The following is a 14881-nucleotide window of genomic DNA, read 5'->3' as shown; positions in this document are numbered from 1 at the left end:
TTTTCTTAATCAATCTTTTAGATTAGGACCAGACCCGGACCCAAATTCCCTCCCTACGGCCTTGGCGCTAAATCTGACTTTTGACTTGAACCCGAATCAGGCCAGGACTGGGCAGACTTAAATAAAATCAAAAAATAAAAATAAAAATAAACTTTACAGAACACACTTTTGTTTTCTATTTTTAAAATTGAAAAACAAAAGTGGTTACAGAACGCATTTTTGTTTTTCAAAAACAAATTTTTTAAAAACAAAAATTTTACTTTTATTTTGTGATTAAAAAATTAAAAAAACAAAAGTGTTACCAAACGGCACCTAAACTTATGTAAAATAATCCTTTGTAATAAAAATACAGCGGGTGAAAAGGAAAAGCGAGTAATGTTTTAGAGCACCTCCAAGGAGGCAGCAAAACTTGAAAAATGGAGTAGTTAATGCTCCAAGGAGGCAGCAATTATCACTGCAAAATGAGGGTTTATCTACAGTGCACGGCTTATATGCCGTGCACTGTAGCGACGGCATTTTTTTTTTTTTTTAGTTTTTTTAATACTTTAATTAATATTTATATATATTTATATTATTATATTTGTAAAATTAAGAATTATTTTTGGGGAAATTTTTTAATACACATTTTTAAAAGTGATGTACCTATTTATTTCGGCACCCGACAAACTTTTTTAGTCTATTTTTTTTATATAGTAGTGTATATTATAATTATTTAAGACATCCTGTAAAATTTAAAAAAATTTAGAAAAATTTAATAAGCCGAAAATAAAGCACTTCTTTAAAAGTGGTGCACTGATTTACTCCTACCTGTTTCGGCATTCGGGAGACTTGTTTAGTCTTTTTTTTTTTATGGTCGTGTACATTATAGTTATTTAAAACATCTTGCAAAATTTTAAAAAATTTAAAAAAATTTAACATGCCGAAAATAAAATTCAAACTTTCTTTTGCGTGACTCTTTTATTTAAAAGAATACATTGTAAAAGCACCTTATAATATTTATTTTTGTGTAAATTTAAATGTGAATATCATAAATTATTTTTTTCTTTTAATTATAATTTAAGTAAAAATTTATTATATAACAATTGTCTTTAATCACATTAGTAAGTTTATTTAAATATAACAATTGTAGTAATTTTGGTTAATTAATATGATATTATTTTTTTAGTTTATTAAAAAATTAATATAATAATAAGAAATATTTTTTTTAGTGTAATTTTTGGTGTTATGGTTGGAGTAGAAATAATTTTTGACACCAAATTTGGTGATAGTGTAACACCAAATTTAGTGTCTATTTGGAGATGCTCTTAACGGACGATTCATTCAGGTCACGCGATATATAAATAATAATAATAATAATAATTATAGGCGCTAGCCTTTCATTCATAATCCGTCAGAAAAAGAAATCTATTTGCTTCGCAATTCTCTCTCCTCCAATGTCTTCAAACCCTAACCCTAGCTACATTTCTTGATCTCATTCTACTTCTACAATCCTCTAACAGGGCTTGAGATTCGTCGAAGGATTCTATTCTCTTCGAGCTTTCTCTGCCAAATTTCTCGACTTCTTCGATTGAACTTGAGGTGCGTCGAGTTCGAAGGTGTTATTTGCGATTTTCGAAGAGGAATCGAAGTACTCCGCGCGAAGTTCAGATATCTGCTACCTGCGTTGTTTTCTACTTGGATCGATTTTCGGAACTGTGGATTTCTGATCGTGGTCGATTGTGTTTCCTGAAGTTTTGGGAGTTTGAGCTTCTCCGTTACTCTTAAAGAGGGCTTTTTTGTTCTCCATAAAATCGGTGGTTTTCTGCTCGGATTGGTGATGATCGGCGGTGGATGATCACATTGACGAACTGATTCTCTTGTATTGAATGTTCGTTACTTTATCCAGATTCATGTGTAATTGCATCGGAGAAAAGCCTTTGTAGGATTCGTCTTCGAAGACCTTGTGAAGAGCTCTGCGCGTTGGCGGTTCGATATGTTTGATCCTTTATTGAGTAATTGAAAAAAAAATTAGAAGAGGAAAAAAGAGTTTGAATTTTTGTACCTTTAATTTTTTTTTTTTCAATACAAGGCCTTTATATTTTTTTTTTCAGAGGCCTTTTGATTGATATATGCTTCAGGGCTTTTGATTGTTCCTGTTTTGGTATAATATTTTTCTCTTAGAAAATTAAAAGAATTTATTTTTATCATGGCGGTCTATTATAAATTTAAGAGTGCAAAAGATTATGATTCAATTGCTATGGACGGTCCCTTCATCTCAGTTGGTACTTTGAAAGAAAAAATATTTGAAAACAAGCATTTGGGAAGGGGTACTGATTTCGATCTTGTGGTCACCAACGCCCAGACCAATGAAGGTTGGTTTAGATTTTGATATCACTTTATTATCATATAAAATATGTTAACTTTAGACAAAAATACTAGTCGTAGGTGGTTAGGTTATGTCCTAAGCATAATGTCAATGAAATGGGGTTTTTTTAGTTGCTTTATTATTATTATTATATGAGCTGCTGTAGTTGTATAGGAGTTATAGAAGAGATGACTGCCGATACCTCCTCAATTTTATTCCAATTGCCATATTCTTCCATGACTAACTTCCACAATGAATGATGTATACATATATATATATATAATATACTATAATATAATGGGGCAAAATAATATTAATTTATGATAAGAAATCTTGCTCAACCAAAATTTGTTGAATTGCCGCAATTTAAGAGGGGGTTACATGGTGATCACGATTTTGAAATGCTGTTGGATGATGGTTTGTCTGTGTTCTACTTCCAAGGAAGACAAGGGCATAGTTCTGTATTGGTTTTGGAGGGAATGGGGAGGGGTTACTAACTTTTTGTTCTCTTCTTTTCTTTTAAACTATGTATTTGTGTTATTATCGACTGTGTTCTCTGTTTGGAATTTCAGAGTATATTGATGAAGGGATGTTGATACCAAAAAATACTTCAGTTTTAATTCGTCGAGTTCCAGGCCGGCCTCGTATGCCCATTGTTACTGATCCAAAGTATAATCTCAAAACCTCTAAGCTGTTGGTTACTTATTGATTTCTTAGAGCGTGTTTGTCACTGTACAGTCAATCAATTAGCATAGTATCAGCAGCATTGATGCCATGTATCTCAATATATCAATTATGTTAGTTTTTTAGAATGTAGTTGTAGGTTGTGGTTTGTTGGCATAAAAGCCAGCCATTACTGTTTTGTGATTTTTGTTGCGGTACGCATATTATCCTTGTGATGTGGAAATGTTTTTTGCTGCAGTCCAATGGTGGAAGATAAGATGGAAGAACTTGAACCTGAAAAGACTAGCTTCTCAGTAGCTGATTCATCTGCCATGAAATATGTAATCTTTAGTCTCATTCGTATTAAATATGTGAATTGATATTAGATCCTTGCACTATGATTTTCAATTGGTAATTTTCCATCTATTAATGTTCTAAATTGATTTTATAGCATGATGATTCGGAATGGGATGATCTGGGGGGCGATTTATATGAGATACCAGAAGTTGTGCCAGTTCAATCCAGTCATGTACTTCCAGAAGCTACCCCTACCAACAAAGCTGACGAGGAGAGCAAGCTACAGGCTTTGATTGATACCCCAGCCTTGGATTGGCAAAGGTGAATTTCTGTTTATTAGTTTTCTTGATTGCACTACTAATTTTACAAAATCTTGATCTTATGTATTATCACCCTTTTTTATTCAGAATTATTTCCTCGGTTTTTGTTAATTTGTAACTCTATTCTGAGATGCAGACAAGGTCCTGAAGGATTTGGTGGTGCTGGTAGAGGTTTTGGCAGGGGTATGGGGGGAAGAATGATGGGTGGACGTGGTTTTGGTGATTCTCTGCTCCTAATGTTTATCATATTTTTATTAACAGTCTAGTGCTCAGTTATTGTTCTTCTGTCCCTTGCATTATGAGGCTGATATTTTTTTGCCATTGGTTTGTGGTTGTGCAGGAATGGAGAGGAAAACACCTCCACAGGGCTATATATGTCACAGGTGCAAGGTGCCAGGGCATTTTATTCAACACTGCCCTACTAACGGTGATCCAAACTTTGACATCAAAAGGGTGAAGCCGCCCACTGGCATTCCTAAGTCCATGCTGATGGCAACCCCAGATGGCTCATATGCATTACCAAGTGGTGCAGTAGCTGTGTTGAGACCAAACGAGTATGTTACTTAGTAAATCATTAGAATCTTTATTGATTTTCAGTCTTTAGTCCTTGAGATTAACTGCTAAGAGTTGTTAAAGCTGTATATATTTATTTATTAATTTTCTTAGAGCTGCTTTTGAGAAAGAGATTGAAGGGTTTCCATCTACACGATCTGTTGGAGATCTACCCCCCGAACTACATTGTCCATTGTGCAAGGAAGTAATGAAAGATGCAGTTTTGACAAGCAAGTGCTGCTTTAAGAGCTTCTGTGATAAATGTAAGTTACTATCTTAATTCCATTAATTTTAATATTATACTATTCACTTCTTTTTTTCAATCCATATTTCTTTTTTGAGCTGTGCTTTATTGCATACGTCCTTGGATTATCACTAAACATCCCGAATCATCTAATATATTATCTCACATTAAACTCACATTAAAATTTTCTTCAGGTGTCAGGGACTATATTATCTCAAAGTCAATGTGTGTCTGTGGGGCAACAAATATACTTGCAGATGATCTATTGCCCAATAAGACGCTCAGGGATACAATCAACCGTATATTGGAATCTGGTAATAGTAGTGCTGATAATGCTGGGAGTACATTTCAAGTACAAGGTTTGTGTCTAAGTGATCTGGTATTTATTTTGACTAGAATGCAATGTGGTTTCTACAACTAATTTGGATTGGTTTCTTAACTTTTTAAGACATGGAGTCTGCACGCTGCCCACTGCCAAAAAATCCATCTCCTTCCATGTCAGCTGCATCTAAGGGAGAACATAGACCATCACCTGTCAAGGAAGAAACCTTAAAGGTAGAGTACATAGCAGATGAGGCCAAGCCTATAATAGCTACACAGCAAACAGTAGAGAAGGTGAAGACTGCGAGAATAGCTGATGTATCTGAACCCACTCATGAATCAGTGAGTGTTAAGGAACCAGCATCGCAGTGCAGTGCTCCACTTGTGGAGGAGGAAGTGCAACAGAAGCTAATTTCTGTTGAGGCAGGTAATGTGCAAATCATAAAGTTCTTATTGACTGGAAATTATAATTCAATGAATTTTTATTATTGTTAATTGAAATCTATCCAAGACAGCCAATTATAAAGGGAATTATGGGAAGTGATTATGCAACAGAAGATATTAAATATGTGTCATTTTAACCAGCTGACATTTTTAATATCTTTTTATTACAGGAAAGAAAAAGAAAAAGAAGAAAGTCCGTATGCCTGCTAATGGTGCGTGTTTCGTGTTTCTCTGATTTTGTAGTCCCACACTTATGTTTGTTAGTAATTTGTACATCCTATATTGCTATAATCATATTCATTTCATACTTTAGTTATTTTGACACAGTAATTATACTTGCAGATTTGCAGTGGAAAGCTTCTCAAGATTTCCCAGTTGATAATTATATGATGCCTATGGGGCCTTCTGCTTATAATCCTTCTTATAATCTCTCTTATAATCCTTCTGCTTATAATCCATACTGGGGTGGGATGCAACCTAGTATGGATGGATATATGACCCCATTTGGTGGACAAATGCCTGGACAAATGCCTGGACAGATGCATGGACAGATGCATGGACAGATACCTGGACAGATGCCTGGGCAGATGCCTTATATGGGTTATAACATAGGACCCTTAGACATGCCATTTGGTCCAGGTTTTGTTCAACAAGATCCATTTGGTGGTCAGGGTTGTATGTACCCTGTTGCTCCTCCTCAGAGGTATTTAGGAGTTGAAGACACTGGAATTTTGTTATGTTATTTTTTAAAATCTATATATATATATATATGGGTATTATTGTGTTAGATGACAATATTTTTTGTTCAATAAGTTTTTCGTTATCAACGTTGTGATTTGAGCTGTTTTCTCCGATGCAAGTCATTGTGGTAATCAAACGGCTACTGATATTGTTATCTTTTGACGTTTACAGGGATCTGTCAGATTTTGGAATGGGTAGGAATCTAGCACCACCCCACCCTCTCATGAGTAGAGAAGAATTTGAAGCACGGAAAGCTGACTTGAGGAGGAAACGTGAGAATGAGAGACGGGGCGATAGGTAAATTGAAATTTTTTGTTTTTCTTTTTGATTTGTCATTTCATTATTAGACTAATTTATGAAATGTTATCTTATCTGTGGAGTTTGCCTTTAGCTAGTATCAGGAAAAGGACTTAGACTAGACTACTCTATGATCTGATTTTATTTTCTCATATGAATTAGAAATTGCCTTACCCTCTAGTATTAGATGGCTGTAGGTTGCAATTTGCACCATTGCACAAGTTTTAAGCTCTCACACTACACTGAATCTGACATGGGTTATTTATGTCTGTTTATTGCTGAAATCCTTAATTTAAACATTTGTCGTATGCATTTAATAGTGGATTCATTGTCTTGCAGCAGCAGGGATTTTTCCAAAGATCTGGATTTTGGTCGAGAAGTGAACAGCCGTGGCGGTGCCGGTCCAATGAAACCCAAATCTGTATGTCTCTTATTTTGTCCTAATTTTTCTTTTATTTGTGTACTGCAGCAGCAGCAGCAGGTACATTTATGGTTCTTAGCAAGTTTTTCACAAGAAGGCACTAAGTTGCTAAAGAACACCAATTTGGCAAGAAATACCTCTCTTTTCCCTACCAAAAAAAGAAGATATTTCGTTTTTTCAGCAGCTAGAACTTTAGAATTAAATATAGTAGGGACGTTTGTCTTTTGGTTATTATTTAAACTTTCAATTTATTTTAATTTTATATTTTTTCTAATGATTCAAATCATGCCTAAGCTATAAAGTATAAACTAGAAGATGTGATAGAAAAAAGTGCATAAAATTATTAGTGAATTATTGGGCCTCTCAAGATTAACTGCATCAAAAGCTTAATGACCACAAACTAACTGTTTGACGCTAGAATTTCCATTTTTCCTTTGCCTAGTGGCCCAAAAATAATATTTTAAAATGAAATTTCTTTCCAAAAAAAAAAAAAAGGTTTTTGACATTTTGTTTTGCCACATGACAAACTTTTGAAATTAAAAAAATACAAATTTGATTCTTAACTTATAACCCAAACAACAAACCAATAAAACTGATCATCAAAAAAAGCAAACCAGTAAATCAAAATAAAAGACTGCTTGCTTGTGCAAAACTTAAAACTTCTATTGGTTTTGGGTCCCACCTATTTAATAACCATTTTTTTTATTATATTAATAATGTTTTTTTTTTAAAAAAAAAATGTTAAATAAATAAAGTTATTTAATTTGTTTATTGTGATTTATTTGGGTTAGGTGCAGAGACCAGTGGATAGATCACCACCACCACCACCACCACCAGACTATACCCACCGCCACCGTTCCGAGAGATCTTCCATTGACAGACCTCCCAGAGATATCGAACCTCCACGCCCACCCAAGAGAAAGTCCGACCAACACCACGACCGTGAACGAGACCGGGACCGCGACCATGACCGTGACCGAGACTATGACTATCACGATCGAGAAAGTGACCACCACCACCACTATCAACAACGCCGGCGATCGGGTTCCTCTGGCAGGCCGACCTCTGAAGCCTCAACCAAACCCTCAGCTTCGGCTTCGGCGTCGGCGGCGGCTTCTGCCTCTTCAGCTGCTGCTTTAGAGGCGGCGGCGGCGGCTTTAGATCGCAAGAATAAGGCGAGCGTTTTCTCTCGCATTAGCTTTCCGGAGGGAGAAGTTTCGAAAAAGCGTAAGCTTTCTTCTTCTCCGGCGAAAGATACGGGAGGTAGTGGTGGTGGTGCGTCTGTTTCTTCGACACATCACAAAACGGCGTCGTCGAACGGGTACTACGAGGATCACCACCACAAGTCTTCGTCTTCGTCGGTGAAGGCAGCGGCGGCGGCGGTTAGTGGTGGAGGAAGGAAATCAGCTGGTTCTATGGATTACGAGTCTAGTGATGAGGATAGGCATTTCAAAAGGAAGCCTTCTCGGTACGAGCCTTCGCCGCCTCCGGCGTCGGTGGATTTGGAGGAGCCTAAACACTCGTCAAGAGGTTCCAGGGATAGGGAGCGAAGCAAGCACAGATAGGGTAGAAGAACGAGTAGTAGATGTAAAAAGACTACTGAGCCAACCAAAGCAATTGGCAACTGCAGCCATTGATGATCTCACACTGAGAGAGAGACCCATAAACAAAGCCACGATTGGAAATGAAATTGTTGGGATTGTTGTGTTGGTTTGGGTTTGGTAGAGAGAACATGTGGAATATTATTTTCTTGTGTATCATTTTTATATTTTAATTAATGTTTTTCTTTTTTGCAAAAGAAACAATTATAATGATATATTTTTTTTTTTTTGGTTGAAACCAATTTTATAATGATATTTCAACCATAAAGCTTGTGACTTTTTCTATTGGATGATTTAAGTTTGAAGTTTATCTTAATCTTTCTATATTATGTTAGTTATTGGTGATTTGTTTGGATTATCATTATTTATTACAATTTTACATCATGGCTTAATTCATATATATCTTTGGGGATTAGGATGGGGATTAGGATGAAAAACGTTTAGAATCAGTGTTTGCTACGGATTGTAACAAATTTTTACACCAACCAACAAGTGTAACTGCTTTAGCGGTGTAGTTTTTTTATTTTATTTTTTATAAATAATTTATCAAATAGTTTGATTTTCTTTTAATAATTTTTTTTTTTGTTGCATTGTATTATGTTATTTTGCATCATACTCTTTTTTTTTTTAAAAAAAAAAAATATTGTTTCAGTGTAATTAGAACACTTTTATGGATTAAATTATCCTTTACAAAAATGTTATCTAAGGAATACACATGTTTTTAATTTTTAAATATTAAATTCAAATAATAAATAAAAAAATATTATACATCTTAAGAATTTAGATAAACACTTCAATATTAACAAAAATCAACCTAAATTTATTTTTATATAAACATAACTTAAGCAATGTTCTTACAAAAATCATCAAATATAAAGATAACTTAAGTAATATTCTTATAAGAATCAGCATGACTTACGACTATACAACGTAACTTACGATTATGAAAGATAGATTGTTTAGTTACCTTTACAAGTGAAACCTAACTCATAACAGTAATATCTCTTCGGTATGACCCATAATGCACACTATCACTACTTCAAAAATCTCTTAAAGAAAATTTAGAAGAACATTTTGAGAGAAGAACACTAAAAATTTTATTTAGTAGAATGCTTTTCCTGATGCCCTTTATTACAATGAAAATGATGGCTCTATACATAACAATTTACATGTGGTAGGATACAAAATAAGAAACTTTCTAGAAATTTCCTACAAACAACTAAACATAGAAAAGGACAACCTGACAATAAATGGACAAACCAACAAAATGACAAACCGAGAAAAGGACAATCTAACAACAAATGGACAAACTGAAAAACTGACAAATAAACGTTTAGAAAAAATTCGTACAAACATCATGACTATTAAGAATTTTTTCACTTATTTGCTATCTTACACGAGATATGGAATCTCTTTGTTCTACTTATTAGCGGTCGATAATTGGCTCGTGATTAGCATTGTAGTCTGAGTCATAATTGGAGTCCTTCTAAAGTGGGTGCCAACCTGATGGTTCATCATCTTCATTACTTCCAGCTAGTGGACATGCATCATATTCAGAATAAACAATCTCTTATTCTAGTCCATTGTACTGAAAGAGATAAGGATCTTAGTTGATTTCTTGGTTCATGTATGAATCTTGTGAATCCTCAAAAATACTTGTCTTACGGAGTAGGACCCTTACAGTATCTGTTTCTTTGAATAGTGATGAGTTTTTCTTCTTTGCTTTAGGAGCTTAGACCTGATTGTGACTATTTTCATAAATTTAGAATTTTTCTAGAACATTTCTTATACGTCGTGAATAGTCTGAGAGAAACTTTTCCCATGAAGCTGAGTTATCTCCTACTATTTTATATTTTCTCCATAATAACTTAGACATACCATATTTTGGAGCTTTCGTTGTTTTTCAAATTTTGTCTTGATCTAGTCTAGTTTGAATTTTCGTGTAAATTTTTTGGATCAAATTTTATTCTGTGTTGTTGATTGGATTTTCAAAATATATATCATATTTAAAATTAAAGCTAAGGTTACTAATTAGCCAAATTGTACAAATATAAAATATCATAAAATTTGACTAGAGCATACTAAATTTAACAGTTAACATTAATAAGTATTTTTACATTGCTGAGTAAGTATCAAATGGAAGTGGGTAGTACCAACTATTATTAAAAATATTATGTTGTATTCAACAACTTCTATGAATTTGACCCTCATTTCTTCGTGATTATTTCTTAGTTTCTTGTAGCTGTGTTACCATTAATTATAAATCAATCCATCATTTTTTTTTTTTTTTTTTTGTTAGGGTAACCGATAAAGGTTAAAATAACAAGAGTAACAAAAGTTTTTTCTTTAATTATAAGCGGGAGTTAGTATGTATTGTATATTTGTACTTATTTTATTGTTGAGCCTTGATTTTTTTTTTTAATTAGAATTGGTTTGAGTTATTTTTTAATTGAAACCAATTATGAGTTATTGTATTTTGTGTGTTTTTATTCATTTTGTTATGAAATCGGTTCTATTTAATTTATGTATTAATATTTTTGGAATTGATTTCCCCCTCTCTATTTTTTTTTTAATTATAAACAGTTTGCGTTATTTTGTAGTATTTGTTTGTATTCATTATAATATAAAATTGATTCTATTTTAATTATAACTGAATTTAGTTATTTTGTATTATTTATTTTTATTCGTTATAACAATGTTATAGAATCGATTCTATTTTAATTATAACTGGTTTAAGTTATTTTGTATTATTTGTTTTTATTTATTATATGATAGAACTAGTTCTACTTTAATTATAATTGATTTGAGTTATTCTGTGTTATTTATTTTTATTCATTATGTTATAAGCAATTCTATTTTTAATTATAACCAGTTTAAATTATTGCGTGTTCTTGTTTTTATTCATTATGTTATAGAATTGTTTCTATTTTAATTTATAACCAATTTGAGTTAATCTATGTTATTTATTTTTATTCATTATGTTATAAAACCAGTTCTATTATCTGAGACATCTACTTCTAGTGACTTTTCCAATAACTTTTCTCACGACAATAACTTTTTCGATAACTTTTCCAATGACGATAACTTTTCCGATAATAATAATTTTCTGGCATCAGTGACTTTTTCAACAACTTTACTTTTCTAACATCGATGATTTTTTTGATAGAAATTTTATCAAATTTATTTATCCTTTTTTTTTTTAATTTTTCAATTTCATATATTTTTGTATTATTTATTTATGTAAGCCAATGCTTAGTGTTTCGATGGACGTGTTAAAAAACTAGTCATCAAAGAAAACTAATAAGTTAAATTAATAGTCTCCTCAAAATTGATAACATCTCATTATTTGACTTGGTTACTAACTTATGTTGATGTGGATTAGACTAAGTTCGGTTAATCTAAAGCGGAAACATTAGAGAAAATCGTCCAAATTTCAAAAGCAACCACATATATATATAAATATGTTCTGTAAGCAAACTTCAATTTTTCTTGCTCCAACTTAAGTCATAACAAGCTACATCAAACAACTGAAAATTCTAATACAAAGTAATACAATAAGAAAATAGACCGTTCTAATGGACATATCCTAATCAAATAGGTAAAATCAATTCAATGGTTTATTTCCAAACTCAGAAAACAAGGACCATGATCAGCTTTGCTGTAAATACTAAAGATTTATGGTAATCAATATTATTCATTGGCCCTTACAACTCATACCATGATGAAAACCCTGCAAACAACAATGAAATTTGATCAACCCACATGCAGATTATGAGACAAGCATAGATTAGAGATAAGCCTAGAAAACAAAAATGATACAAGCATAGGCATAGATATCGATCTTGCACAAATCCAACAGCTTGAGCTATATAAAACCGAAAATGCAGACCCCCTTGAGAGAAAAAGTTTGAATTTCCAATCATGAATTATTGTGTAACAACAATAATCATGACTTGCACAGTTAATAAATGCAAACAACAAAAAACAGCTGAATTCAAACTACCATGGAAAGTAAAGTGTTTGAATTTCACAAATTTTTGTTTTGTTTTCGGGCCAATCCTTAAATCATAAAACGGAAATTGCAGTGTGAAACCAAATGACTTTAGCAACTTCAAACCCAAAAATCAATGAATATATAAACAGGCATATATACACATAACACACAATATGTATATGATCATTCGACCATTAAAAGCAAGGCAATCCCAGAACAAGAGACTTACAGCCTATAAAAGCCCAAAAAACCACTGGACAAAACAGAGATAATCAATAGATACATTAAATATGAAAATAAGTTTTTGGCAATTGGCAAAAATATTTTCTTTACAATCACTTGGAACAAATTAATCATTTTTACAGAGTCACCCCATTTCCAACACTCCACACCCTCATTTTCTTCCTTCAATATCATTTTCTTCCTTAAAATGACCAATAAAACCAACAAAAACTATATGGAAAAGAAAAAAAATACCTGAAAGAAGAATAAAATTTAAGCAGCAGGCTGTTGAGGAATCATTCCAGCTTTTCTAGCGTAAGCGAAAATGCCACCAGCCTCGATAACAGGCCCAGCATCCCCAATAGGCTTCAATGTGTAATCTTTTCCAGTAGTGTGATTGATCAAACGGCTCTCACCAAGCTCGATCGTGATAACGTCACCAGTCCTACACTCCTCGCAGATCCTCACCTCCGATTCCAGCGGGTAGACTTCTCCGGTGGCCACAGAGTTCCTGAAGAAGATTCTCGCATACGACTCAGCCACCACAGCTGTCGTCCCAGCTGCGCCTAGAGCCACAGGCGCATGCTCCCTAGATGAGCCGCAGCCAAAGTTGGCGCCGCCAATGACGATGGAGTACTTCGACTTGGTCTCCCCCGGCTCCACGAACCGAGCTTCGTAAGACGCTGGGAGGCCGATTAAAGCGTAGGATCCGAGCTTCTCGTACTCGGCGGGTTTGGACGGGACCAGGGTGAGGTACTCGGCAGGGATGATCTGGTCTGTGTCGATGTTGTCGCCCACAACGTAGCAGAGGCCGTGGAACGAGGTGGCATTATTGGAGGATGAAGATGATTGTGAGGCGGCGCGTGGGACGACGAGAGAGGCGCGGGAAGGCGCGTCCGTGGAGTGGAGGGTTAAGGATTTAATGGGGTTTTGGGCGAAGGCAGGAATTTTGAGAGTGTGAGGGGGTGAGAAGAGAGGAGAGGGTTTGTGGGAGGAGGTGAAGCTAGGGTTTGGGGAGATGGAAATTGAAGCTGACAGTGTTGCCATTTGGGATTTTTTGGGTGTATTCTTGTCTGTGGTGGTGTCTGTGTCAACTTTGTGGAAGGTGCTGAAGTTGAAATTTAACTACAACAGTTGATTATATATAACAGCAAAAACACTCCAATGCACATACAAAAAAAAAAAAAATTATAGATATAACATCAAATTTACAAAATCAAATGTTTCAAAAAAAAAAAAAAAAAAATAAAGAAAATTTACAAAATCAAACAAGCCAAGTCTAATAGTGTATCCTCATTATATACTGATGTAAAATTATTTGAAAAATTTATTGATACATTCCTATCTATTTCAGTTTTTGATAAAAAAAAAAAATTAGTCTAATATTTTTTATAGTTGTGTACGTTGTAATCATCAATATCAGTACCAAAAGAGATCAAACCTCCAGTCAAGGAGGTTGTTCAGGGTATCCATGTTGCTTCTTCTAAGCCCGATGTGCCAAAGCTCATGGAAACACTGGGCCTTCTTGGAAACTTTATGTAGATGGATCCTCCAATGAGCACGGTTATGGCACTGAGTGAGTGGAAAAACATGTCAAGAATGTAATTTTTGATGCCTAAGTGATATTTCAACATCACTTAGTCTATTACATTCTCGCAAAGCTGGTCATCAGTTCTTAGAGATGTTGTTGTTCTACAGAAACAGAAAACTCGAAACTACCCAGTTTCTGAGTAAATCACCTTGTCGAAAAAGTAAAAATATGAAGTTGTGAATTTGAGTTTTCTAACTTCATAGCTCTCAGTTATTGTGAAAAACTAGATGAATAGTCGAGACAAAATCACAATCAGATAAGCAAAACTCAGCACACCAGGCCATTTGTCAATCTGGGCACTAGGTGCTAATTTCAGAGCTTCCAAGATGTCATTTTGATACTTATAAGGTTCTAAAACTTGAGAACAAGGTCTCCTACCCTATTTGTGATCATTTCAAAGAAAATACCTGGAACAACATTGAGATCTGAGTGATCAAAACCAGCGCACCAAGTTGATTGTCAACTTGAGCGATGGGCCCAACACTAGGTCAACTACGTGCTGGGCTCAGTTTCCAGTCCCTCGGGTTTGTGGTTTACTCCCCGAGTTTTCTTGTATCTACTTTATTTTTTATGACATGAAAAATGCTTCGAATACTTTTTCGGGAAACTGATTGGAAAGGGCCCAAGTTGATTATACGTCTACCTAGGCGCTGGGACCGATTTCAGACCATTTGGAAGTTTTGTTTGGTCCCCAAAAATAGTTGAATCTTAATCTTTGCTAAAAACAAAGAATATGCCCAGAGGAGTTCTCGAAAAAAAAATCCTCAGAAATGACCTAGGTTGACAAATTGTCAACTAAGGCCCTGGTCAGCCCTAGGTGTCAACCTGG

General features: G+C 34.3%; 2 protein-coding genes across 5 annotated transcripts; one reads left to right on the top strand and one right to left on the bottom strand.

Annotated features, from left to right (window-relative positions):
- The first annotated feature begins 1327 nt into the window (after positions 1 to 1327).
- On the top strand, positions 1328 to 8476 carry LOC115718163 (E3 ubiquitin ligase PARAQUAT TOLERANCE 3). 4 transcript variants are annotated; one of them, XM_030647124.2, is made up of 14 exons: positions 1328 to 2351; positions 2917 to 3013; positions 3267 to 3348; positions 3459 to 3625; positions 3761 to 3843; positions 3965 to 4178; positions 4291 to 4439; positions 4615 to 4779; positions 4869 to 5168; positions 5356 to 5397; positions 5528 to 5888; positions 6098 to 6223; positions 6566 to 6644; positions 7436 to 8476. In XM_030647124.2, exons 1-14 carry the CDS (start codon positions 2186 to 2188, stop codon positions 8207 to 8209), a joined length of 2805 nt encoding a protein of 934 aa, XP_030502984.2. In that variant the 5' UTR covers positions 1328 to 2185; the 3' UTR covers positions 8210 to 8476. The 4 variants fall into 4 exon arrangements, with proteins under 4 accessions (XP_030502984.2, XP_060972054.1, XP_060972053.1 ...); XM_061116071.1 differs by having other exon boundaries at positions 1350 to 2351; positions 7442 to 8476; XM_061116070.1 differs by having other exon boundaries at positions 1351 to 2351; positions 6563 to 6644; positions 7442 to 8476.
- Positions 8477 to 11676: 3200 nt separating this feature from the next.
- On the bottom strand, positions 11677 to 13722 carry LOC115716722 (3-isopropylmalate dehydratase small subunit 1). Its single transcript, XM_030645600.2, has 2 exons — positions 12717 to 13722; positions 11677 to 11975 (listed from the first exon to the last, which is right to left on the bottom strand). Exon 1 carries the CDS (start codon positions 13506 to 13508, stop codon positions 12735 to 12737), a length of 774 nt encoding a protein of 257 aa, XP_030501460.1. The 5' UTR covers positions 13509 to 13722; the 3' UTR covers positions 11677 to 11975; positions 12717 to 12734.
- Between the last annotated feature and the right edge of the window lie 1159 nt (positions 13723 to 14881).

Source organism: Cannabis sativa, chromosome 5 (genome assembly GCF_029168945.1).
Source record: "Cannabis sativa cultivar Pink pepper isolate KNU-18-1 chromosome 5, ASM2916894v1, whole genome shotgun sequence".
NCBI lineage: Eukaryota > Viridiplantae > Streptophyta > Magnoliopsida > Rosales > Cannabaceae > Cannabis > Cannabis sativa.
The sequence above is the reverse complement of the archived record's forward strand: the minus strand, read 5'-3'. Positions and strand labels throughout refer to the sequence as shown.

Coding starts and splice junctions, on each gene's coding strand:
- LOC115718163 (XM_030647122.2), top strand. CDS start 2,186: ATGGCGGTCTATTATAAATTTAAGAGTGCAAAAGATTATGATTCAATT. Junction 5,889..6,097: donor CCTGTTGCTCCTCCTCAGAG/GTATTTAGGAGT, acceptor TGACGTTTACAG/GGATCTGTCAGATTTTGGAA. Junction 6,645..7,435: donor GTCCAATGAAACCCAAATCT/GTATGTCTCTTA, acceptor TATTTGGGTTAG/GTGCAGAGACCAGTGGATAG.
- LOC115716722 (XM_030645600.2), bottom strand. CDS start 13,508: ATGGCAACACTGTCAGCTTCAATTTCCATCTCCCCAAACCCTAGCTTC.